Source organism: Halyomorpha halys, unplaced genomic scaffold (assembly GCF_000696795.3).
Source record: "Halyomorpha halys isolate HHAL.00 unplaced genomic scaffold, Hhal_1.1 Scaffold650.1, whole genome shotgun sequence".
NCBI lineage: Eukaryota > Metazoa > Arthropoda > Insecta > Hemiptera > Pentatomidae > Halyomorpha > Halyomorpha halys.
In genome coordinates this window covers 197,328-222,764 of record NW_027109230.1, presented here as the reverse complement: position 1 = coordinate 222,764, position 25,437 = coordinate 197,328, and the positions used below count along the sequence as shown (strand labels likewise).

General features: G+C 29.4%; 1 protein-coding gene across 1 annotated transcript in view; it reads left to right on the top strand.

Moving 5' to 3' along the window:
* Positions 1-21,322, top strand: part of LOC106685025 (uncharacterized) — a 90,846-nt gene extending 69,524 nt beyond the window's left edge. The window contains exon 5 of the mRNA XM_014427484.1: positions 21,067-21,322. Coding sequence (XP_014282970.1) covers positions 21,067-21,133 — 67 coding nt within the window. The 3' untranslated portion in view covers positions 21,134-21,322. The remainder of the gene's footprint in view (positions 1-21,066) is intronic.
* The last annotated feature ends 4,115 nt before the right edge of the window (positions 21,323-25,437 follow it).

The following is a 25,437-nucleotide window of genomic DNA, read 5'->3' as shown; positions in this document are numbered from 1 at the left end:
TTCGTTCATGCAAATCAACGAAAGGTCAATGTAATGTAAAGGACAATGTAAATATACGTAATCAAGAAAATATATTCCGGTCTACTACTAGACAATTGCTTCGACAAATATCTACTGACTAGACTTCACAGTGGCTGTGTTAAAAAAAAAAATTAGATAGAGAGGAAAAAAAGGAAATTATAGTTTCACATTATCATGGCTAATGGAAGTTTTCATGTTTTGTAATTGTTATCTATAAAATGTATTAGAAAGTTGTAAAAAAATAGTTAAAATGATTTTAAAAGAAAAATAATTTTATAAAAGACAATAATTTCATTTATGAGCTTCGTTTCAGAGAAATTAATTAATTATCTTAAAAGATAAGACAAAAAGTGTAACAATACATAAATAATGATAAAAAAACTACTCTACCTCGAATAGAACATTAATTTCAGCCAATAATAATTTAAAACTCGACAATAATAATCAAAATGATGGATTTGTTTTTTTATAAAAATAAATTACAATTTTATTGTGTCTTAAAATCATATTGAATCAAATAAAAATTTCTGGTCCTCTGTGAGCACATTTATAAATTCGAATGAAATCTTAAATTTCTAGAATACAATTTAGGATTTTTAGTTTCTCATATAATATATTTTCAAAAACTGTTGTAGTGTTGTTAACTATAATATAAACTCCTGATACCTCTACAATTACGTAAAAAAGAGGTATTAATTAAAATGAATAAAAATAAATTACGCACTGTTGATAGATGATAAAACAGTTCCGACCTCTTGAAGGTGTAAGTTTTATTTATTAAATAAATCAAATTTTTCAAAAGGAGTATGTAGAAGGTTATAAATAGTTTGTTTATATGGTAGTGATAGTGTAGATAAATTAAAAATTAAATGTTTTAAAAATTTATGAATTTTTAAAAAATAGGGTGTGTTTGACTTATAATTAACCTGGGCAGGATAGCCCGCAAAATAATTTTGATGTGAGGTGAGAATTTACTTGTAATTTGTCTCGAGAAATTGAAAAAAATATATTTAAAGTAAGTTTTATTGATAAACAGATAATATTTAGTTTAATTGAGTTAGGATAAAAATGCTATAAAAATGATATTAATGCATACAATGTTTAGATTTCCGTAAGTAGATTGTAAAAGAAACTGTTATGATATTAATTAGATAATTATTTTTGTTTTAAAGATTACTGACTTTGGCAATTAGCCTGCACTGTGATAATTTAGTGAATCGAAACATTAATTATAAGCTATGTTAGAAGAAATATTATTGTGTTATGTGTGATTTGAATTATGTATTAATAGTATGGAAATTTTGCGCTGTCTCTTTGAATATATCTTAAGGGCCGAAACGTCGGAAAGTTAATAAAATCTTTCTAGATTATAGGATCAAAAGAATTTGTATTTTTATAAAGACAATATTTTAAATTATTCATTTTTTTTCTCATGTCATTTTGTGACATTATGAACTTGGCAACTTCAGTGAAAAAAATGAATCCTGTGTATTTTTTTTCTGAGTATAACTTTGCTAAAATATTGGACTTCCGAAATATCGCTGGGAATAAACCTCGTGAAATATTAGACGGTATGAAAACTTTGCAAGTGGCTGTGTTGCACCAGCATTTTGACTTAGGGACTAATATTTCTGTCGCAAGATCCTTTTGGCTTTATCAGTACATTGTGATTTTTGCTACAGAGCTCGATACAATGTTAGTTAAAAATTTACAAAAGATATAATTACTTAGAAGACTATCATTAAAAAAAAAAAAAGATATTTGATTATAGGCTACTAGTTGTACAGAACATATTGAAACTTTTACTGTAAAATTGAAATAAATAAAAAATGAGCAAGATTTTCTAAATTATTGTTCTATTTTAGTTTGAATATATATTTTCTTAAAATTTTAAATGTTTTGTTCCTTTAAATTTTGCTAGTTCAGATGCCTCCAAGATAAAAGAAAATGTGAATTATAACATACATACAACATGAATATTAAAAATTAAGAATTCGATAGATAGTCATAGACGTATTAGACTTTTTTTATTTTTATCTTAACACTATGAATCAAATTAAAATATTTTTCGCTCTTTTTTCTACCCTTAAGAAAAGAAGGTCAAATAAGGAAAATCTGCTTGATAGGAATACATTTCAGCCTTTGAAATCCGATATTACTCCTTCCAACTGCGGCTTTTGTAACCTACCTTATCTTTTTACCCAGCGAAGAAAAAAGGAGAGTATCGTGTTTAGAGGTGTGTCATATCTGCTCATTAGAAATTCGTTGGCTCAAATTATTCAATCAGATCCATTGAATGTTTTAAAACAATTTGAGCTGAAAGTACTAAACAAATATTTTGTTTCATTTGGGGAATTACACCAGTACTAATAACAGCCCTTGTTGGTGCCCATTATGAGATGTATTTTTTACATTTATTTAAGTCGTTATGTTAATTCGTTTACTAATCAATGATGATTCGTAGATGATGATGAATAAAATATGATAATTCGTTAAATAAATACTTTGTACAAGTTAGGTATATTTTATGTTTTTTACGGAATACATGTATAGAGATATAACAACTTCTTCGTGATATCTAGCATTAAAAGTAATTAACATATAATTTACTGTTACCATAAACTGAATGGTATAGTTACCTAATCAAATCATTTCCTGTTGAATATCATTTTGTTCTTTCCCACTTCCCAGTAAGATCCTTTCACTCAATATGAGGAATCAAAACAAACAAAGGAACCACAGGCATAACTTGATAACCACGATATTGCGTAACTTTTATTCTATTCCTAATGGTTTTGATTTTAGGTTCTAATTAAAGTTAGATCACTGAAATCTCTCTATTGAGTTATTCTTGATCACTTTAGACATTAAATTTCAAGCATTTGTGGGTGTTAAAGATTTTCCAGATTAATGATAAAAGGAAGTCAAGAGAAGTAATTTATAGGGGTAAAAACTATTTCATAATTTAAATTAAATAATCAGAAATATAAAACTTTCGATAATCATTTTTTCTTCTGGCAATTATTGGCGAACTTAATGATTTTATATTTAGAGCTAAATCAGATTTGAAATTACTAAGTTCTAGTCAAATTGGGTTTGATAGAAGATAAAGTTTATTATTTCAAGTTTTAACTTTCAATGGAAAATATTCATTAATATTATATTAAAATTATAAAAAAAAAAAAAAAAACATTAAATCTTATATTTGTTAGAATGTAATTGTTTGTTACAGGAATTATTTATGTAATTAATATTAATTATGGATAAAATTCTAGAAATATGCATATTAAAACTTATAGATTACAAATTCAATAATCTTCACAATAATATGAAATGGTAAGGAGGTACTTTTATTGAACAACGGTTGTGGAAGGAGGTGATTTGATCATGGTCACGGTTAATCTACAGGTTTTTCCTCATTTAAGGATATTCACATGATAGATGCTCCTGATGTTGCCAAAACTTAAGCTGACCAAAAATTGACTTATATAATAAATATAGATCACTGACCCAAGAGATAGTAACGCCACTGAGCAATCCTACCCCATAAATGCATATATTAAATTTAATGAAAATTGAATTATACAATTAAAAAATAAAGTAAAAGACAAGAAAGTATAAAAGAGAGCCCAAAGTGATGATAGTATCCTGAGGAGTGAAAAGTACTCTAAAAAATGTAGTGCCTCGATGACTGAAAGAGTCGATAAAACTAAATGAGGAGTCCCTTAATGCTGTTAGTTAATTGATTCAGTACTATTCATATGTAAAAATAAAAATTCCATTTAATTTTTCATTTTTTTTTATTATATGTTTCTATAACGATCCCTATGTTTACTTTCTTATTTGGGCTTATGTAGTTGTGATAATCCTAGACTAAAATATTCCATTAATCGTTAAAAATTACTTTTTCCATAAAAATAAGTGATATGACACTTTCAACCAGTAGTTTAAATATATCTTTGTATATTTCTATATAGATATAGTTTTTTTTTCCTTTTTTGATGCTGATCTTTCCTTAATCGTAGAAGCTAGAAGTTACCTTGGAAAGCGTCCAATTGTTAAGGTACCCGTTTTTTCCCTTTTATTTAAACACCTGTTAGAATATATAACCAAGGATGGAGAAGTAAGTCATTTACAGTAGAAGATGGCAGTTGGGGCTAAGTGGTGGCCCAAAGCCAACTCACTATTATATATCGCCCTAGCCCACTTCCGATAATCCTAGCCCACTCTTCAAATGATCCTCCTCTTTATATCCCAGTTCCTCTCACATTTTTCTCCACTCGAATAGAAACATATCCACACTGGAAAGCTTTCCGCACAAATTTATTTTCAATACTTATATAGAAGAATGAAGGAAATTCAATTGTATCAGTATAAAACATAGGATGCTAAGAAAATATGCTGGACATGTAGTTACTGACTTATTCACCCCAAATTATATATGAAATCTTTAATTTCATTTGTTATTTTTATGTTTATATTTTCTCTGTTGTAAGTCCTACGGAATAGGCGTATATTTTAAATAATTTGTGCATATACCATGCTAAAAACATATTATATGCATACAATATTTCATTAGTATTGGATATTTATAATTAAAAAATTGTACTTACAAAAGAAAAGAAATAAAGTATAACAAAATAATAAGAGGTGAGAGAAAATAAAAATAAAATAAGCTAAGTACAAAGAAAACAAATTAATAAAATAAAATATGATAAAAATAAAAGATGTTTCTTTAATATCCTAAAAGATGCTTTTAGGGCCTATCAAACAGAAGTAAACACTATATTCGGTTTTAAATAACAATAATAAGAAATAATATATATACATAAAATGGAAAGTAGTATTTTGGGTTCCTTAAAATGGCTTGCTTTTGTCCCAAAAACTTGGGGTTCTGATTTTATTGTCAAATTGCTTCCTTATCACATGTTAAATTGTGGACATTCTCTAATTTTTAAAATATTTTTTTTACCTTAATTGTGTTATAAATCATTATATTTATTTTTCCAAGTCGTTAAAAACAAGTTAAATATTTATCAGATGAATTTGTTTTAAGGAAATAGAGTTTTTAAGAAATTTCAAATCATATATTTTATCTGTTTAGGCTTTATACAGCTTTCATTAATAAATTAAAACTTATTTTTTGACTTAAAAGCATCATATTAAATGAACACATTAAATTAAATATTAGGCTACTAAGACTCATATAAAAGTTTGAAATACTAAGAAAAAACAAAGACTACCTATTGATAACATTATAAAACTATTACGAAGGCCTCCGATCAAACTAAGGGCATTGGACCTAGAATCTTAGGAACATTTCCTGACTATACTGCATATTCTACAACATTTAATCACTGTCTGAATATATTAGCAATCCCTGATGTACTTTCTGCATCTTTGCCAAAATGAGAGAAAGCATGCTTCAATGCTGAATATGCCAAAGTATTGTTTCCTTCCATCTTCAAATATCTCGCCACTTGCCTGTCGCAGGAAGGACAAAAAACTTCTCAAAGGCTAATTCCAAAGTAATGTTTGCATTTAAGCCGGTCAATTTAATATTTTGTTTTAGTAACTTTGATTTATCTCTAAAACATCAAAATTTCATATAAAATATAATATGAAATTTTTGTTGTCTTAAAACCATGGTTGGGTCGGCACCAAGTCATTCCGGAAATCGCTCAAAAGATGTGTGGTTCCATTGAATAGTGAATGACTTAGTTTGAGATTAAGTTCATTATAAAATAAAATACAGTAAAAACTGAATGAAATATTTAATTCAGTGACTAAGTTGCTACTAAATCCAGGTTTCGAACCCGGCTGTGGCAAATAATTATCTATTCTGTTACTGTAGCAACCCTGTAGGTTCGCTAGTTGATATCCGATAAAGTAGAAACTCTGACGGTTGAGCGTGGTTTTGAACCGATAACCTTCTTGCATAAGCGTTGTTCAAGAAACAGTACTTCCTTGCAAAGTACTGAACCCCTATTATTTGAAATAAACATTTTCCATGAGGTGTCAGTTGCAAGTTCCAAGTCTTGCCTCTTTTAGTGAATTCAGGTTTTTTAGGTTCATGTAAGGTGTGGCTTAATGGACCATTGATTAAATTACATTTGTTGGGTAAATTGTACATTTAGTACATTTAGAGTGTTCAGATCAACACGCTAAGCATTCGCAGAACATGCACAGGTCTAGAAGTTACATTTTGTAATATCTAATGAAAACATTCTATAATGTATCGTTACGCTTCTAATCCATAAACTTTCTATTTGAGTAATTAAAGAGGAACTTTAGCTCTGAAGGAAGTTATGAGCGAAATTTTGTTCTACTAATTATTTCGGTTTCTCTAATTAATTACTTCCCAATTGAGGTATTAGCCTCAGAGCTAATAAGCACTCATCTGAAGAGGATCTTAAGATGAGCGAGCAGCAGCACCAATAGCATCTTGTGTAAAATGTTATGTAAGTTGTAAACAAATAACCCAATATCAGGGACCATATCGTACATACGTTCCAATTCCCATTGCGGTTTCGTAATCCCGTTATATCGCCTGACAGCTTGTAGCTACGGGCATTCCACGATCCATCTCTAAATGGAGATATTGAACTATATCAACCGCAGCACGAATAATTTTATAATGGCTACTGAGCAATAACGCCAGTTTACTATTATAATGTCTTTTCAAGTAGGAAAAATAAACAAGTATATTTATTTCCAAAATATTTTAAATACCTTGTTGTAAATTTTCATTTTTCTTTTTTTTTATATATTCATTTTATTTTTATTAAGCTTAATTTCTTTATGTTGTGTACACATTATTCTGTTATAATTCAATCAGTTTATAATTTAATATAGTTTTTATTGTTTCGACTTGACACTTTTTTTTTTATTGACATCATATTTGTAATCTAGTCCTTTTAGTTTTGTTACTGTTATTTTATTACTTAATTATTTTTTCCATCCAGTCTAAGCAGTATATATGAATGATTAGTCTGAACTCTAATAAGTATTGTCCTTCATTGTGGCAGCTTCTTTATTTTATTGCCAGTTATAAACCTTAAAAAAGATTTTCATCAAATGTAATCAGGGAACATGTACAAGTGTTTCTGTCATTTCTAAAACACAGACTGCTATCATACAATAGCAAGAATGTATCTTGTTAGAAATTTTATTAATTAAAATATTAAGTATATTTCTAGTAGTATTCAATTAAAACCCATGCATTTGAATAATGGATAAGCTGCTAGAAGACAAAAAAAAAGGTAAAGGGTTAAATCAGGAAGAAAAAAATAAAAGAAGAAAAATAATAAGAACTTCTCAGTTCTTAAATCTGTTGTTTAAAACAAAAATGCTAATGTGCCTTTGCAATATTAAAAAAATCTCGTACCTTAAAAAAAACTCTTTTTTTTAAGATGTTGAGGGGAAAAACTTTTATTTAGAATATTATCATTATTCCATTTTTGTTTGTACACCGTTTCATGTTTGCCCATCTTCAAGTACTAATATTCCTCATTTGTTAGGTACATCCATTTCTTTTTTGAAATATTGTTATATAGTCACATTAATTAAAATCTACTAAACAATATTTATTCATTTTTTTAAAAATAACTTTTATTGTATTAGCTTTTTAGCATTTTGCTGTTTTCAATAGGTATTCTACGTTCGGACAACAATCGGACAGTTGAGAAATATTTCTTATTTTAAATTATATTATTGATCGTAGTATTATAATTAGATTTTTAAACGAATTAATTTACCCCGTTTCCTCAGCCCATTAATACCTTTTTGTTTTTTTTTATGTATTTTTTTTTATTTCTGTATCTAAAATTATTGATATACAATTTTAGTATAAGTTATAATTAAGTATGGCAACACTGTTTTGGCCAATATATGTTGTAAAATTAAAATCATTGTTCTTTAGGGACCTGGTCCCAGAATAATAAACTATTCTTCATTTCATATATTGGCATTAAATATGATTTATTATTATTTTTTTTTGATAATTCATACATTATTCTATTTGCCCATTGTTATAATGGTGGATAAATAGTGTTGACTTTGATATTACAAGTTAATTGTGTATATAGAGCATTGGCAACCAACCTTTTTTATGGCAACGAAACCCTTTTGGTACTAGTAGGAAAATGGCGGAACACTTTTGATAGAAGTAGGTAAACAGTCAAATTATAATTTGATAAAAATATAGGGCAAATATTTTCATATTTTCAGCAAAAGCTAAGAAAGGCTAGGGTACCTAGACAACTATGCTAAATTGAGGAAAATCCAAAGAGATGGTATGGTTCAATGATTCCATGAGTTGACATGGAATGACTCTTTTGTAAATCATTACACTTTTTGAATTCGTATTTTTAATTCAAACATTCTGTTTAAATGATGCTATACATCATTTTTAACGTTTGGTAATTTACTACAGCGAATGAACAAAAAATAAATCGACCCTTCCCTCCTTCATAAAAAGTGTTAGCTTTAATAAGAGTAATATGAGTGGTCACTAAAAAGGCTGAAAAACGATATTATCAATTGAAATGGATATTTGCTTAGATTATGTCACCTCAAGAATCGATCAAGATTCGATTAGTATTGTGAAACATAAAGTTCAAAAAGAAAGATTTCCTGTATCTAGCTGGTTTGATTTTGATTGCCTGAAAAATATAAAGGTAATAATATTAAGAGAAGATTAATAGAGCCAGAGGAGAGGACAGGAGGTGCGTTTCTTCCTCTCCCTACTAATTAAAAAAACAATTAATGATTTTTTATTATACCTTTAACATTCCTATCCTAAGGCTTTGAGCAGCAATAACAATAATGCTCCCAACAATGAATCGGAGGAATTTTCTGAAACAAGTTTGGACACATGTTGCTGTGCTATTGAGTAAAATAACAGATGAATGGAATATGGTCCGGGTGCGGGAGCCAACGTTTCGCCCCACGTTGCAGGGCTTCGTCAGGGCTAAAAAAAGATACATTCAAAGATAAATACAAAGATACAAAAAGTATCTTCTTTAGCCCTGACGAAGCCCTGCAACGTGGGGCGAAACGTTGGCTCAATAAAAATTGTATACCTATTTACTATTTGAGTTTTTTTGACCGCACCCGGACCATATTCCATTCATCTATACACACAGTCAATCAATAATCTTCGAGTAAAATAATAAATTTAATATATAAAGTTATTGTAGAACAAAGACCTGGATGAATTGAATTCTACTTGACGTCTGAAACTTTTCTTAGCATTTTTTCTGGACAATAACCGTTAATCATAGTTTGGAAGTATGATTTTTGTCTTTGTTGGATTTTATATTAAAAATAATACTAATTTTTTTTTGTGTCCCTTTATGTATATATTATTACCTGAATAAATTATGTTTTATATTAGGATCCATCGTTATAAATCAATAGATCATAAGCCGTTCTAGAAATACATGTAGATGTAAAAAAAGAGCTAATAACATATTGAGAGTTCTTCATAAAATAATTCAATAATTGTATGAAAAGACCTATTTAGTCGTTGAGTTCTGCAGCTCCACATGCTAATGATTTGATGTTGTTTTTATTAAATTCAAAGTCTACATTTTTTTTTTATTGACATTTAAAATTGTATAATAAGATATCTGGAAAATTTTATACTAGATCATAATGGTATGATACAGGCATGTAGAGAAACTACCCATTTGTAGGACTCCAACACTTCTACATTAGAAGGTCTCAAGCCATCTTCATTGCAGGCACCCCGGTGGATTGTCAGGAGTGGAAGAGGAAGCAAGGTTAGAAACTAGTGATTTTGGGTGGTTAGGAAGTTTATAATGGAAGGATTGATATCTGGCTCGAGATAGATCGGTTACATATGGAATAATAAAGTATTTGTGGATGAATACATTTTAAGGAAAAGTTCACGTACAAAGGATCCCACTTTCGGCTTAGAATCAAACAAAACCAAAAATAAAATATGGAAGAATCGGACCAGAAACAATGAGAGTATGGAGATATGAGCGGTAGGTGTTGAAGTAGCTATAGCAGAACAATCAATTTATTAGGCTCTCATAGGGGTTTAGAAAAAGTGAAGCCGAGGGGGGGGTTGGCTATGCAGCTAACCGAGATAAACAACCATTTATCAAAGAGCCCGCCCATCCAGCCCATCCATTGCCCGCTATCTAACAATTTAATCCTCCATTAGTTCTCCTATCGTTGATTCCTTTCTTCAGCCTTCTCTCTCTGGGATAACCTATCATCATATTACACTTTAATTTTTTTACAGCATCTATTTTTATATTTTATAGCTACCATAAATACATGAAATTCATCTACTATCATCCAAGGAGATACTTTTGTTGAGTAAATATACTCCACACTCCTCGATTTGTCGTATGATTCATCAGTAAAATTATAAATGTACAAATATCCTAGTTTTTCATATACATGTTATTACAAATTTTAGTTATGGAGTAAACTCAGTTGAGGTGATGAACGCCGATTTCCAGCTTTAACGACTTTATCAATGTTTTTTGAGTTTTACTTAATATATTAAAAACTGCTCAACTGGTCATGTTTGTAAAAGTAAGATATCACTGTGGCTAATTCTGAGATTTCGTAGGATGGATTCCCTCGTATTATTTTTATTGTTAAGAGATTGCGACGAGTCGTAGATAGATGAAAACTCTTTAAGAGTGAATATTTTAAAAGCAGGTAGAGTGAGGGAGATGGAGTGGTGATATCACGCTGATTTCTATTTTTAGCAACTCTTTCTAAGTTTCTTTACTTAACTAATTTTTTTTTTTTCAAACACACCTTTAATCATTGTTTAATGTTATTAGTAAATGTTTTCAAGGTATCATAAGACCGGGTTTAATTTGAGTACAGACATCTGGGTATGATAATTACCCCTAAATTGTTCTTAGGGTGACACTTTTTACATAAAATCAGGCAGCTAAAATTTAGACTGTATACTAGTTGACATGATTTAATAGGTACCAAAATGTGCTAGGGAGTGAGGTAGCTCTGTGAGGAAGGAACGTATATGTTCTGGACCGAATCCGAATGTGGCTGTGGGAGATTATTTGTTATTATTATTATAATTGTAACCCTTTGTGAGAGTTGTAGTTGTACAGTTCTTTTTTTAAATTTCTTATTTTTATATTTAAGAAAATTAGAAATCTAAGTGCTTAATTTGGGTATTCGTTGGGATGTGCTGGCATGAGATTTCGAACCCAACTACGCTCTAAAAAATCTTATAAAATTACTTTCTAAAAAAAGATTGCTTCTCTTCCCAAGATATATTCTTAATTATATTTCGATGCATGATATCATCCATCTATTCTGTATATTTGTACGGTATAAACTACATTTTGTTTAGATTTTGAATGTTTAACGGAAGCCGGGCTTTAAATTACCCCATACAAGAAATGAGGTGCTATAAAACAAAGTTTAAAGATGCCTGAAGTGGTTGAAATTCAAGGAATGCCATTTCATTAGAATAGATACTTCAAACGTTAGCGAAATACGCCACAATTAACCACAGTTTGGATTCCATATATAGGATCATATATGTCTACAATTATTTGTTCTGTCATGGCTTATTTATAAGATTTATACATGTTTTGGTTAAACTATCCCTCTGTCTATAACCTGAAAGCAAACGTCGCAATCTATCAGTCGAAATATGGTAACTATAGAACCGTATTGAAAACTATTTTAAAATTTTCTTTGGAAGAACTTACTGTGTTTTCTAATCGACTCACTTATAGCTTAGTGATATAGTTTACAATAAAAAAAATTATACATTTTTAAAATATTTAAAATTTTATAACATTTTCAATTTTAGATGGATTATTCTGTTTCATTTTTTAATTTTGAAATTGGATCCAAAGAATGGACCTCCATCTCTTCGTCCATCTCTCCCCTTCTTCTATTATTGGAAAAGTTTTATTCCCTTCTTTCAATTTGGCGACCCGTATCGTGAAGTTGCTCCTCAAAAGGAGCCTTAGGGGAAAGCCGTCCACAATATACAATTTCCAAGAGTGCCTAGTAGATTACCTCTTCAACTTTCTTATAGAATTAGATCGGATAAGCTATAATATTGATGTAAAATTGATATAAAAAACCTCGAACTACCGGAATAATATGTTTCGTTTGTACAAGAAATAAAAGATTTTGTGGTTTTTAATATATTTTGATTGCTATTTTCGGGAAATGATAAGACTGAATATTCACATAGTATATTGTTTTTGTCACATTTTTAAAGGAGATAATAAACTTTTCCAATCTATCTAAACTCATCGGATATGAGTGGGGGTACATCTTATATCCATTTCATTACTTTTTGAACACGGTTCATGGGTTTTCAAAATGTCAGATTTATACAGCTGTCTTAACCAATAATATCGAGTAAACTTACATTGGATTTGATTGATTGTTGGGTTACTATTAGCTATCTGCGCATACACAAAGAACTAGCACGAACGTAATGTCACGTGGACCTGTGTGAAGTTTATCGTCAAAACTCCAGTTAAAACAAACTTATGAAGGCGATAAGAAAGTGCACTATGTGTTATTGGATTGCTGGTTCAGTTATGTCAATTTAGAGTCTTACTAATCAATAAAGAACGGTATATTTCGGAATTGTAAAAAACCTAAAAAATCGTGCAATAAAATGAAAATTATATGATATTGTATATAAAAACACAAATTCTTCAAAATCAACTGATTACATAGTAAGTTAAATACTAGTACAAGGAAAGCTAATCTAACTTTGCTTGAATCAAAGTAAACTCTTTGAATACTTACTAAACTTGTTCAAATAACTAAACTACTTTGGTTAAAGTTATTAATTAATAAGATTCAGTTTTTGTTAAAATGGTAAGCTAACTGTGAAATTTATTTCTTGTATGAAAATTGGAACACTCAATAATTAACAAATTTTACGTTTTTTGGAAAATTAAGATTTAATTTAAATGTAAAAAAAGCTATTTAAAATATTAAATTCCGAATAATACATTTGAATTTCCAAGATCCAGAATGAGAATCATTATTAGAAACAATAATATTGTAATACAAAATTTCATTTTTTTTTCAATTCAAATAAATTGAGACCAGATATTACCTTTACTAAAATGTCAATTCATTTGATTTTTTTTTATTTCATTTTTTAATAAAAAATAGAAATTCAATTTGGCATCCTGGCGATGCACTTATTACTGAAATTCATTGAACAACTTAATTATTTAATTTTATAATTTAATAAAAATACTCATTGAACTACTTAATTAACGCAATAATAACCAGGCCAAATCAGAACGAGGTGTCGGGATAGAAATAAGTGAGCTCATGTAATGAATCATGTAACTACATTTTAATCCTCAGCTCTCTGATATCATAATTTATTCAATATTTTAATGGATCGTAGATTAATTAATAAATTAATAAAAAAGTTTTGTGAAGATTCATCTCCTAGTGAATTGCATATTATAAAACAACATGTAAGTTACATTCATTTCACTTCTAATGTACATTTTTATAGATTTATATTTATAAAACGAATTATGAAATTGTGATAATTATGAAATGTTCCAATCCCAGACAACGAAACTGATTGAATTAGCTTTACCAATTACCAAACAACGCACTAGAGAGCTTGTGGCCAACTCAGCTGGTTGGCTAGGTGCCAGCCAATAGCAAGTCCCGGAATCTCATTAACACTAAACATTTAACTTTAAGCCTTTAGATATATAGGAATTTTATCAGTTTTTGTTTCATAGTTGAATTATTATTTTACTGTGTTTATGACGTTTTATTTTATTGCAGTTATAAGTTTCATCTTGGGATTCTTTTTGTTACTAAACTTTTTAGCTAAGTGTATACAATTTTAGTATATATTTATTCTAAAGGAAAAACCCTTACTACTTCTCGCCTTATTAATGTCTGTATTTTGAAGGAAGTTCCAGGCATCTTAATTAGTTCATGGCTTATATCATTCTCATTTTAAGGGATTTGCACTGATATATTAACAGTATTCCTATTTTCGTGTAGATTGTCCATCTACTAGTCTGTGACGAGTCGAAAATAGGATTATTGGATATACATCAGAATCCCTTAAAATGAGGAAGATATAAGACATCAAATAATAAAGGACAGGATAATAGATGTGTTATTTGGAACGTTGTCCAAAATATAAAAATAAGTAAAAAGTATTAAAGTTTTTTTTCCCTATGAGAATAAATAAAATATAATTCGATATTCTTAATTTTATTTTTGTGCAATGGGTTAATTTTTTTCTTTGTGAGTAATTGTGGCATGTTTGGTTATAACACTGTAATTTATTTCCCATTATTGGAGTAAATAGTAAAAAATTAGTTTCATAAAGTTATATGTTCTACTGGATGAGTTTTATTGATGTAATCAGATATAGTGAATGAAAAAAACTCTTCCTAATTTAAATTTTATTTCATTACATCTAATACGATGTTTCAGGGTTATCACCCCATCATCAATTAATAAAAATACCACAATTTCTTTTTTAAATTTAAAAACAATTCCTGATTAAATATACCTTTTAAAATCACATTTTATGTTATCTTTATTAGTCTTGAATATTAAGAATAAACATATTGCTGTCCATTAAATAAAACATTAATAATTAAAAATTCCAACATGATTATAGATAAAGAAATCTCAACTCTAATGTACCTTCTTGAACTAGGTTATCTTTACCATTGATAACAAATTGATTGCAACTAAATCAAATCTCTCCTACTTCTGTTCCACTAAAGATAAAATGTGATATTAAAAGATATATTTAATGAGGTAATTGTTTTTAAATTTAAAAAAGAAATTGTGGTATATTTATTAATTGTTTCATTCATTGGATGAATATTGAGAATTTGTTTGTAGATTCCTGATGATGGGGTGAGAACCCCGAAATGTCGTTATTAGATGTAATGAAATAAAATATTAAAAAATTAAATGAGGAAGAATACTTTTGATTCACTATATCTAATTATATAAAAAATTACCTCTGTATTTGCACATAAAGTTTGATGAATAGATATCTTAAATGTATTAATAAGATTGTTTTTGTATTTTTCATAAAAAATTCAAATATTTCGTTAATTGATTATTAATTATTTTTGTATTTTTTAAATATCAATATTAACATGTTTGAATTTACTTTTCTTTTGTTTAATACTCAACGGGTATGTAAACTTTAATTATCATTCCTGTAGTCGAACTTTCCTAATGTCATCTGTGAGACGTCTCGTTTATTTGTCTGCTTACACCCACAATATTTTTTATATATTATGAAAAGGAGTAAAATATAAAAAAAGAAAAAAATAATAATTTATTTGATCGAAGATCATATGAAAAAATATATCATTTATTTTTTTTATGCGATCAATTTTTTCAAAACATTTTGAATTATAAAATATTATAGAGATGGTTAAAATTTTATATTCTAATTATATTAAAGAATATTTAACAAAATAATTCAATTACAAGTAATACTCGTTTGGACTTAAACGTATTAATTAAGTCAACATACAACAGAATGTTTTTTTTTTCCTTTTTCATTAAGACAAATAAACGAGCAACGTACACCTAAACATAGATTATGTTTAGTTATAGACTATTCACGCTGTTGACATCGAAACTGTTGGTATGTTTTTTCTTATATTTTACAAGGAACGACTCAGGCTAGAAGGATAAAAGAGGTGTGGGGAGAGTGGAGCGAGTGACTTTTCACAGAATTGAAGAGGCACTAGCTACTCTTAAAAATTTCCTACATCATCACTCTTGGACGAAATGTGACTTCTGGAGTGCAAAATTTAAACTCATGTCATAATTTCACGTTAAAGTACTCGTTTACAATATTTTTTACTGACAATATATGGCTATGAATTAAAATCCCCAAAACATGTTATCAATCATTTTCAAGTTGTTTTTTTTTTAATTTATTCATTGATATTTACAACTGTACATAAATACATCAAGTAAATTTGAGGAAATCATTATGGTATGGCACAAGCATGTAGAGAAACTATCCAATGGTAGCACTCTAAAAAAATTTTTACAATATAAGGTCTTGAAGCCATCTTCTTTTCAGACGCCTCGGAGGATTGTCCGGAATAAAAGAGGAAGCTAGATTAGAAACTAATAGGTTTGAGTGTTTAGGGAGTTTGTGATAGAAGGATTGATATCTGGTTCGGGCTAATTAGGTTTACAAATGGAACATTAAGGTCTTTGTAGATGATTTTATTTGTGACAAAGTAGGGAGCATTTAGGATTTTACGAAGGATTTTGGAATGTAAGGATTGGATACGAGAGGAATTCGTAGGTTTAGTGGAGCCCCAGAGCTCAACACCGTATGTCCAGATAGGTCTTATAATTGTCATGTAAATCAGTTTTTGTAATGAATTGGAAGTTTGGACCGTTTGTCTAGTAAGTGCTGTAATAGTCGAAATCGACGTGCAGTTTCCTGTCTTTTCGGTCTTGTGTGAGGATTCCAGGTTAGTCGTTTGTCCAGGTGTAGTCCAAGGTAGCGGGTCTGATCAACAGGGGTAAGAGCAACATTATTGAAGTATGCTGTAGGGCAGTCGGTAGGTTTACGACGTAGAGTAAAGGTAATTTGATGGGATTTGTTGGAATTTATTTTAATCCTCCAATTACGACACCATTCTTCGAGGGCTTTGATATGGGATTGGAGAGTTTGGGGTGCAATTAAAGGGTTATTATTAACAGCTAGCACACATGTGTCATCGGCATACGTGGGGAGGATGGTGTTACGATTTCTCCTGCATAGATTGTGTAGATGATGGGACCGAGGCATTTTAAAGTTAAAATGTCTTTGATAATAAAAAGGTGGATCTTTTAGAAGACATTTTATGAATTATATGTTTCTATGAGCAAAAAAATAAAATATATTTGTTTAAAGGACTAATACCAAATAAAGAAACATATTTCTATTTATATATTATTCTATTTATATTATATAGCCTATCTTAATTAAATTTCGGTTAACATGTTGCGAGAGTTCACTGTCAATATACATATGACAGCTAAGCGTGGCAGTTTATGCAACTGTTAATCCACTTGCAATACTTGTACTAACAACGATCACGCCAGACTCAGTCCGGCAGTAAAACTGTATTGATAGTAGATGCCGTCAAGATTATAACTATCTTGTAGTTATACTATAGTAGTGGCTAACGCTTTTGCTACAATGACTGAAAGTGTACGATAGTTCACTGTCAAGGCGTATACATGTGATTATTAAAGTAGCAGTTACTTCACTGACTTTACAAGTACTATTAACTAATAAGCCTAACCCAATGCGACATTACTGTGACTATGGAATAGTTATAACCTCTTTCAAGACGATGAGTGGGTATTTTTTTGTCGGAAGAATCACGGCAGGGATGCTTAATTAAGTATCAGGAACAGAGCAATTGACGTCTCCAGTAATATATCACTGCCTTTTCTAAATAAATAATTATTTGTATCTCATGTATATGTAAAATGACTAATTTCTAACAACAATGTTATTCTTACAATACTGATTTATTTTGCATATTTACCGTAACCACCTACAACCTAGTGAGGATCACGTATAAAAAGCTAACGACTTATAAGGGTTAGTTATATTTTTGTTACGTATTTGATGACAGTCTGAAATTATATTTTTAGTTGACATTCAGAAACGTAACGCATAAATGAAAGATATTTGTTTAAATGTATAAATTCTGATGATACGTGACTCCCTATTATTACTGAGGTAACAGGTAATTATAATTTCGTAATTTAATACTTAATTTTTACTTTAAATTTAATAGTATCACCAATGGGTGGTTCCTTTCCAAGAGTTTCAAGTGTATATGAAACATACTACATATTTACCTATTGTATTATTTGTACAGTTGTAAATTGCATTAAATAAATAATTTAAAAAAAAAATTAATTGGTTGAAAAATTTATTTATGAACCATTTTATTTTGTCTAGGAAGCTCCAGAAATTAATAATTAATTTACTAAAAAAAAAAAAAAAAATCTGCTAGCATTAAATGTATGTAGCGCTGCCAATATATCTGTACTAATTGACATTAAACACATATTGCAAATGCAATTATCTATCCACCATATTGTTTTCTTTCCTAGACATATTGATTTTATCGTTAAATTTGCATTTTAAATGTTGAGCTCAACATATTAAATAAAAAGGTGATACAAAGTATCAGTGCAATTAAACAATGTGTCACTATATCCAAATGAACAGAATTTAGGTGATCAATAAATGACACAAATTACTTAATATTAGAAAGACTTTTTTTTCTGAATTGAAATTTTTTGAAAAATAGTGGTTTTTCCAAATAATCACAAATTTCTAACTATTATGGAAATGAGTGTATATAATGTTTAGGAATGTTTTTGATTGGTCACACGTCAAAAATATTTTATCCAGTTTTTCTTGATCCATGAAAATCTTTTTTACTTTCTTTTTGCCGTCGTTTCTATGCAGTTCAATTCGTTAATCTGGCTGTTTTATTTTCAGTAATTCAATTGAAATATTTATGGCAACCTTATAGTTAGATTAAGCTCTGCACATTGAGGTCCCAATGATCATCTCATAGTACAGCTAACAAGAATAAGGGGGATCACCTTGACTATTGGAAAGCTCGTAGAAAATATGTTTTTGAACGTTTTTACTACGGTTTTCATTGACAGGTAAACGGCTCTTTCCCAGCTGAATTGACCATATCGATCCATAGCTAACCGACGATATTCCGACGTTACGATCTTCTTCCTATAACTTTTGACGCCTATCAAACGGTTTACTTGCAGAATATCTAGCAGCTCATACAATGTACAATGAAGATCCCGCTGGAACTTACAGTTCTGGAGAAAACTTGGAGCTATATGGCTGAGGTGACAGACAGCACCGTTATGAACCAGTTTCCAACAATTGATTCGTCACCGTGAAGGGGTTACGGTCCATGAAATAAAATGTTAGCTGCTCAACAATAAACATCCGTTCTCTCCGTTAGCTCTTTAGCGATATACTAACGTCACTAGAGAATGAAGGTAATTAAAATCAGGGTCAAATTAAAAAAATTACGATTTTCCTAATTAATTGTTTACAAAAAATGAAGACAATACGAACTTCACTATTATGACTTTGACTACTAAAAATGAATAAAATATGTGCCTACTTTAAATATATACAATTGTTATGAACATCATTACTACAAGATATTACAAATTTTCTAAAAATAATGACATATATATATATATATTTTTTATTGATAGATATTACAATCTGCCACACAGTTGTGGGCAATAGGTAATAGTGATGAATGATCCCATACATATTAAAATAAAATAAAATAAATAATGAATGAAAAAAAAACTCTCTTAAAATGACATGTATGAATTTATAAGTGGAGATAAAACTGTATTGTGCCTTATCATTTACGTTTCATATGCACTAAATCTTAATAGGTTAACACATCACAAAGCATGTTAAATTTTTCTTGAACAGCTAAAGTGATAAAAACGTTAACCAAGAATGCTTTACTAGGCAAGAAGTATACTTAAAATAATGAGAAAATTTTCAAAAAAGGAGTAATATATGCTTTGTATCAATAAAGAAGGTTTGTTTTACAATTTAAATTGTTATTTTCGGAACTGTAATTTTTTTTCATAATTAATATTTTGTTGTATTTTCGAATTTTTTAAATTATTTGAAAATGTCTTTTTGCTTATATGATATAACGCATAAATTGTTTGATACTGCATTGTGAAGTTTAAAAAAAGTTTAGTGAAAATTATTTCTTGAACACATTTATGATCGCGTGATTAATAATATGTTAGAAGATGTGAAATCAGGAATTAATACTTCAAGTTTGACATTCCAAATACACAAAATCATTCTATTAATTTGTAAAGTTCTGACATTGATTGCAGTAGGAAAGGAAAACTTACTTTAATTTGTATTGGAAGTTGTTGAAATTAGTTTGCACAACTTCAATAAACCACTTCCATAAACCACAGACTATGTAAGGAAAACTTCCATCGCTATGCAGAAATATGCCATCAAATAATGCTACAAACATTATTTAAACGTTTAACACAATTTTCAGAAAACAGATAATTTTAAAAAATTTTGAAATAATCGAAAGAGAAAAGATGAGAATATGCAGTAAAGTTAACTTAAGGCTAGAAGTAAGTACTAACACTATTACAGTGCTAAAATGATTACAAAATAAATCAATATGTGAAAATTGTATAATTTTCTTTTAGTTAATTGATATAAATTCGACTCTCTAATCGCCTTCTATAAAATTTAAAAGTTTACTATAATTAAATTTTACAAAATAGTTCGTTTTAGGTACTAGAAAAAATATTATAAAACCAAATAAAGACCCAATATTTCAGAAACCAACCTTTTTGCACAGATACAGTTCAACTTTAACAATCACTACTAATTTCAACCTCTTCGCCATTATTGTTTTCGATGTAAAGTGATCAATAATTACTGACTGAGTGGTATCTATTGCTTTGCATGTTAATATAAAGTTAACTTGTATTAATTGAAGAATTTTCATAGGATGTTTACAAAATACACATGGATCGAAAGTAAAAATCTTTACAAACACAGGTCCGATTAAGATGATTTTAGTTTAGTTTTGTATTGTAGAAAATTTCATTATGTTTAAAATTAATGCCTATATTCTTCCACGAGATGTATAGTTTTCGATATATTAAAAAAAAATAATTTTTTTAGTGATAAGCCATTTAGGGTCAAAATGCTTTTTAAATCTATTCTCATTGTGCATCTATAGTATAAGAAGAACCACTATTAATAATTTCAACTTTATGGGCACAGCTGTTTTACTGATACAATGATCCATAAAGGAGTGAATGAGATTTTACCTATCCGGTTTTATTGTATACATTAATATTTTATGCACATATTTATTTTACATTCCATTCCTTAATTATTTTATTTATTATAGGAAATAACTTAATTTTTTTGTTCAGGTGTGGAGTTGAAGAAGCTAAACGGGTAGTGATGGCAACGGCACAAGCGGACAGACAAAAACTTTGACACCTGCTGGAAAGTGAGACTGTAAGCCCGCATAACAGTTCAGTATTGGAGGTTCTCACTAGTTCTCTCAATTGAAGGCGCTAGAATCCAAAGATTTTACATTAGTTATTTTTATTATTAATTCCTCCTTTTTTTTTGTTTATATATTCAGTGTATACTGTTATCACTAATTACATTTACAGTAGATATATTTTTAAAATAAAGATTATTTTACATACTTAATGTCGATCAACAATACATTTTTTTAATTTGTGATTTTGGATTTAAGATAAGTTATATTTTTGATAAGAAAATATGTGTTTTCAATTGTTTACAATAGATTAGAGTTGTACATATTTAGAATAATGTTTTATATTTTTTAGAATAATGTACTGTAGATCTAATTTAATATTTTCTACTTATTTTTCCTCTTCTCTTTTTTTACTCATTAAAGCAACTAAATGTCTTTTATATAACATGCAAAATACTTCAAAGAAAATTAATGAAAATTTATATTCAGTGAATAATAATATAAAAGACTGAAAGATTTTATGAAAGTTGCTCATTTCGCTCCTTTTCTAAATTTTAATTAAATTATTTCTGGATATATCATAGTTACACGATTATTATGACCATAAAAAATGTTGGAAATACTCATATTTGACATATGAATACATATACAAAAAGTTTTATGTCTTCTTCTGTATACAAATTACATCTTTTGAGATACAGCTTATATCTCATATTTCATTCTTAATTCAATTATTTCAAGACTGGTACATTACACTATTCATATTTTAGCAGTGCTCGATACTATATGACTATTTATGAGAGTAAATAATTTTTATAGTATTTAAAGCACTAATTGTATTGCATCATAAATAATATTATTATGTTTTAATTTTATTACACTCAATGAATATGAATGGTGTACGAATGATTTCTCCACACAATGATATTTGTATTTAATTACAATTTTTAAAAAATGTCTTCATTGTGTGTGTTACGAACATAACAATAAAATTTTCTTATTTTATTAAAAATCTCATTATTGTACTTTAATATAGATTTGTTATATAGAGATCTTCTACATTTAAGATATTTATCGTATAATAATAGTTGTGCTATTATATTTTAAATAATATTTATATGTTTTTATAATGTATTAAAAAATTTAAAAAATCTTAAAGATGTTTAATTGGAATAAATCCTCAAATAATTAAAATCAGCGTGATTGCTGCAAAAATTCAAATGTGTAAGCATTGAGATTAATTACCTTCGATGTTTTACTCAATGACTGATGTATTAATTAGAAAAGAAAAGTGCTTAAAGTTGCTGAAATTAAAATAGTGGTGTTGGACAGGTTTTCTTTTAAAATTGTCTAATATTAGCAAATATGCTAATCTTCATTTAAGGAATTTATAAAAAATTATATTTTATACTATAAAAAACATTTAAACAACTCGTTGTCTTGACAACTTTTCACAATGAAGTGAAAAGCTCGTAACATGGTAACTAACTTAATGGAAGTCCTTTACTATTGATCTATCGATTAAGGTTAAACAGATGAGGAGCTTTAGGTCACTCTTAGTTATAAACGTAGAATGAATGACTTTTAAAATATGTTTTATTGATTCACGCCTTCATAAATGTTTAAGTTCCTACATCATAGAACTTTATTATTTATTGTTTAGTTAAATTATTAATTTGGTTTATTTATTCTTTAGAATTAACGTGATGATTAACTACATGCATAACCATCTGCCTTTATGTAGATAAATGGAATACATAAAATATTGTTCATTTTATTTGAAATATCCAACAAAATTTATATAACCGATCATCCAGACAAACCTATAGACACTATTAACTAAATATAGTTATGGGATCTCCTTTCAAATCTTATAAAAATCAAAATATTATAAAATCTTTTATACATACTATACATGTTTCCGTTTCGCGTGTATGGATGAGCAGTTACAACTTAAATGTGCAGAATACTATATCGGTTTAGAAGGAGATTTTATTCTTTTTCTTAATTTTCCACTTTTAGTATCATGGCATAATGGTGAAACTACTATAGTTTAGGGCTAAAAAAAAATTTAAAAAATAGAAAAATAAAATAATGCTATTAACTTTATTAGAAAGACGATACTGAAGATCATGTTTTTATTCAACTTGTCCAAGATCTTGATTCTTATATATAATTTAGAAATATAACCAGAAAATTTCCTAATTGCAGTATGAAATAGTTGTCTTACTTCATTTATTTAAATTTATTTGCGTATTGAAGTATTTTTGAACATAATACCTTGGTAACTAAACATGTATCAATTATACATAGGCACATCTCACCGAATCCCAAAACTGACGAAGAAAAATCGCAAATATTCGGACAACACCTTTCTAAAACCTTTATCCCGCATCCTGATATCCTTAACGCAATCATCTTGAATGTATTGAAGCTGAACTAAATATTCCGCTCCTAAATATGACCCTCCCACCTAAAGCATTTCATCCTTCTGAGATATCTAGTATCATTCAAAGATTACCAACTCCGAAAGCTCCTGGGCACGACCTAATAACATCCCACATCCTAAAACTTCTTCCTCGGAAAGCCATCCTATTCCTTACCTACATATATAACACCGTACTCCGTTCCACATATTTTCCTGACCAATGGAAATTATCAATAGTAAAAATGATACCTAAGCCCCAAAAGCCGCCAGAATGCCCATCCTCCTACCGCCCTATCTCTCTATTACCAATCATGGGCAAAATCCTCGAAAAACTCATTTCAAAACGCCTATATCCCATCCTAGATTCCAATGATATAATTCCTGTTCACCAGTTTGGATTCCGAAGTTCCCACTCCACTATCCAGCAATGTCATCGTGTGGTGGACATTGTATCGTCTTCTTTGGAGCGCGGAATGTACTGCGCGGGAGTCTTTTTCGATGTAGAACAGGCTTTTGATCGAGTCTGGCACCCAGGACTGAATTACAAACTCCGTAGATTTCTATCTTCTACATACTTTCTCATCATCCGCTCCTTTCTCATCGATAGATTATTCCAAGTAAACCACAACGGGTCTATTCGTCCCACTATTATCAGACCGCTGGTGTTCAAGGTAGTATCCTCGGTCACATCCTCCCGCTACACCGTCTATGCAGCTGACATCGCAACCAATCCTAACACAACCCTCACCACTTATGCTGATGACACATGTGTGCTCACTGTTAATAACCCTTTGATTGCATCCCAAACTCTCCAATCTCATATCACGGCCCTCGAAGAGTGGTGTCGTAATTGGAGGATTAAATTGAATACAAACAAATCCCATCAAATCACTTTTACCCTTCGTCGTAAACCTACCGACTGCCCTACAGTCTCCTTTAATAATGTTGATCTTACCCCTGTCGAACAGATCCGCTACCTTGGACTACATCTGAACAAGCGACTAACCTGGAATCCTCACACAAGGCGTAAAAGACAGGAAATTGCATGTCAATTCCGACTTTTACAGCACTTACGGACAAACGGTCTAAACTTCCAATTCATTACAAAAGACTGATCTACATGACTGTAATAAGGCCAATATGGACATACGAAGTTGAGCTTTGGGGCTCCACTAAACCTTCGAATTCCTCTCGCATCCAATCATTGGAATCCAAAATCCTTTGTAAAATCCTCAATGCTCCTTACTTTGTCATAAATAAAATCATACATAAAGATCTTAATGTTCCCTATGTAACCGATCTAGTCCGAACCCAGATATCACTTCTTCCATTATAAGCTCCCAAGCCACCCAAACCCACTAGTTTCTAACCTTTCTTATTCTTCCATTCCTGGCAATCCTCCGAGGCGCCTGAAAAGAAGACGACCACGTGACCAGCTAATGTAAAACGTCATTAGAGTGCTACCAATGGCTAGTTTCTCTATACGCCTCAGATCAGATCAGATCAGATTTACTAAATGTATTATAATGTACAGTTGTAAATAGCAATAAATAAATATTTAAAAAAAATACTTCTGTCGTAATCATCTACATGAAGTTTGGTCATAGTGGATAACATGGTGTGTTTTTTTCTGGTGTCAGAGTAATGTTTCACAATGTGGTCTCTAGTGTGATCTCTAGTCCGGTATCATTATCGGTAAGGCCGTCCATTATCAGTCTTCTAATTTTTTAGGCAGTTTTTTCCTCTTAACAGGCATCGTCCCCGTAGTTACAGAGTGATGTCCCTGGGATCATTGGCGTTACAAACATGCAAAACATTGAGTTACAGTTAAGAATACATTAAGGGTGGAAAAAAAATTATAAAGCT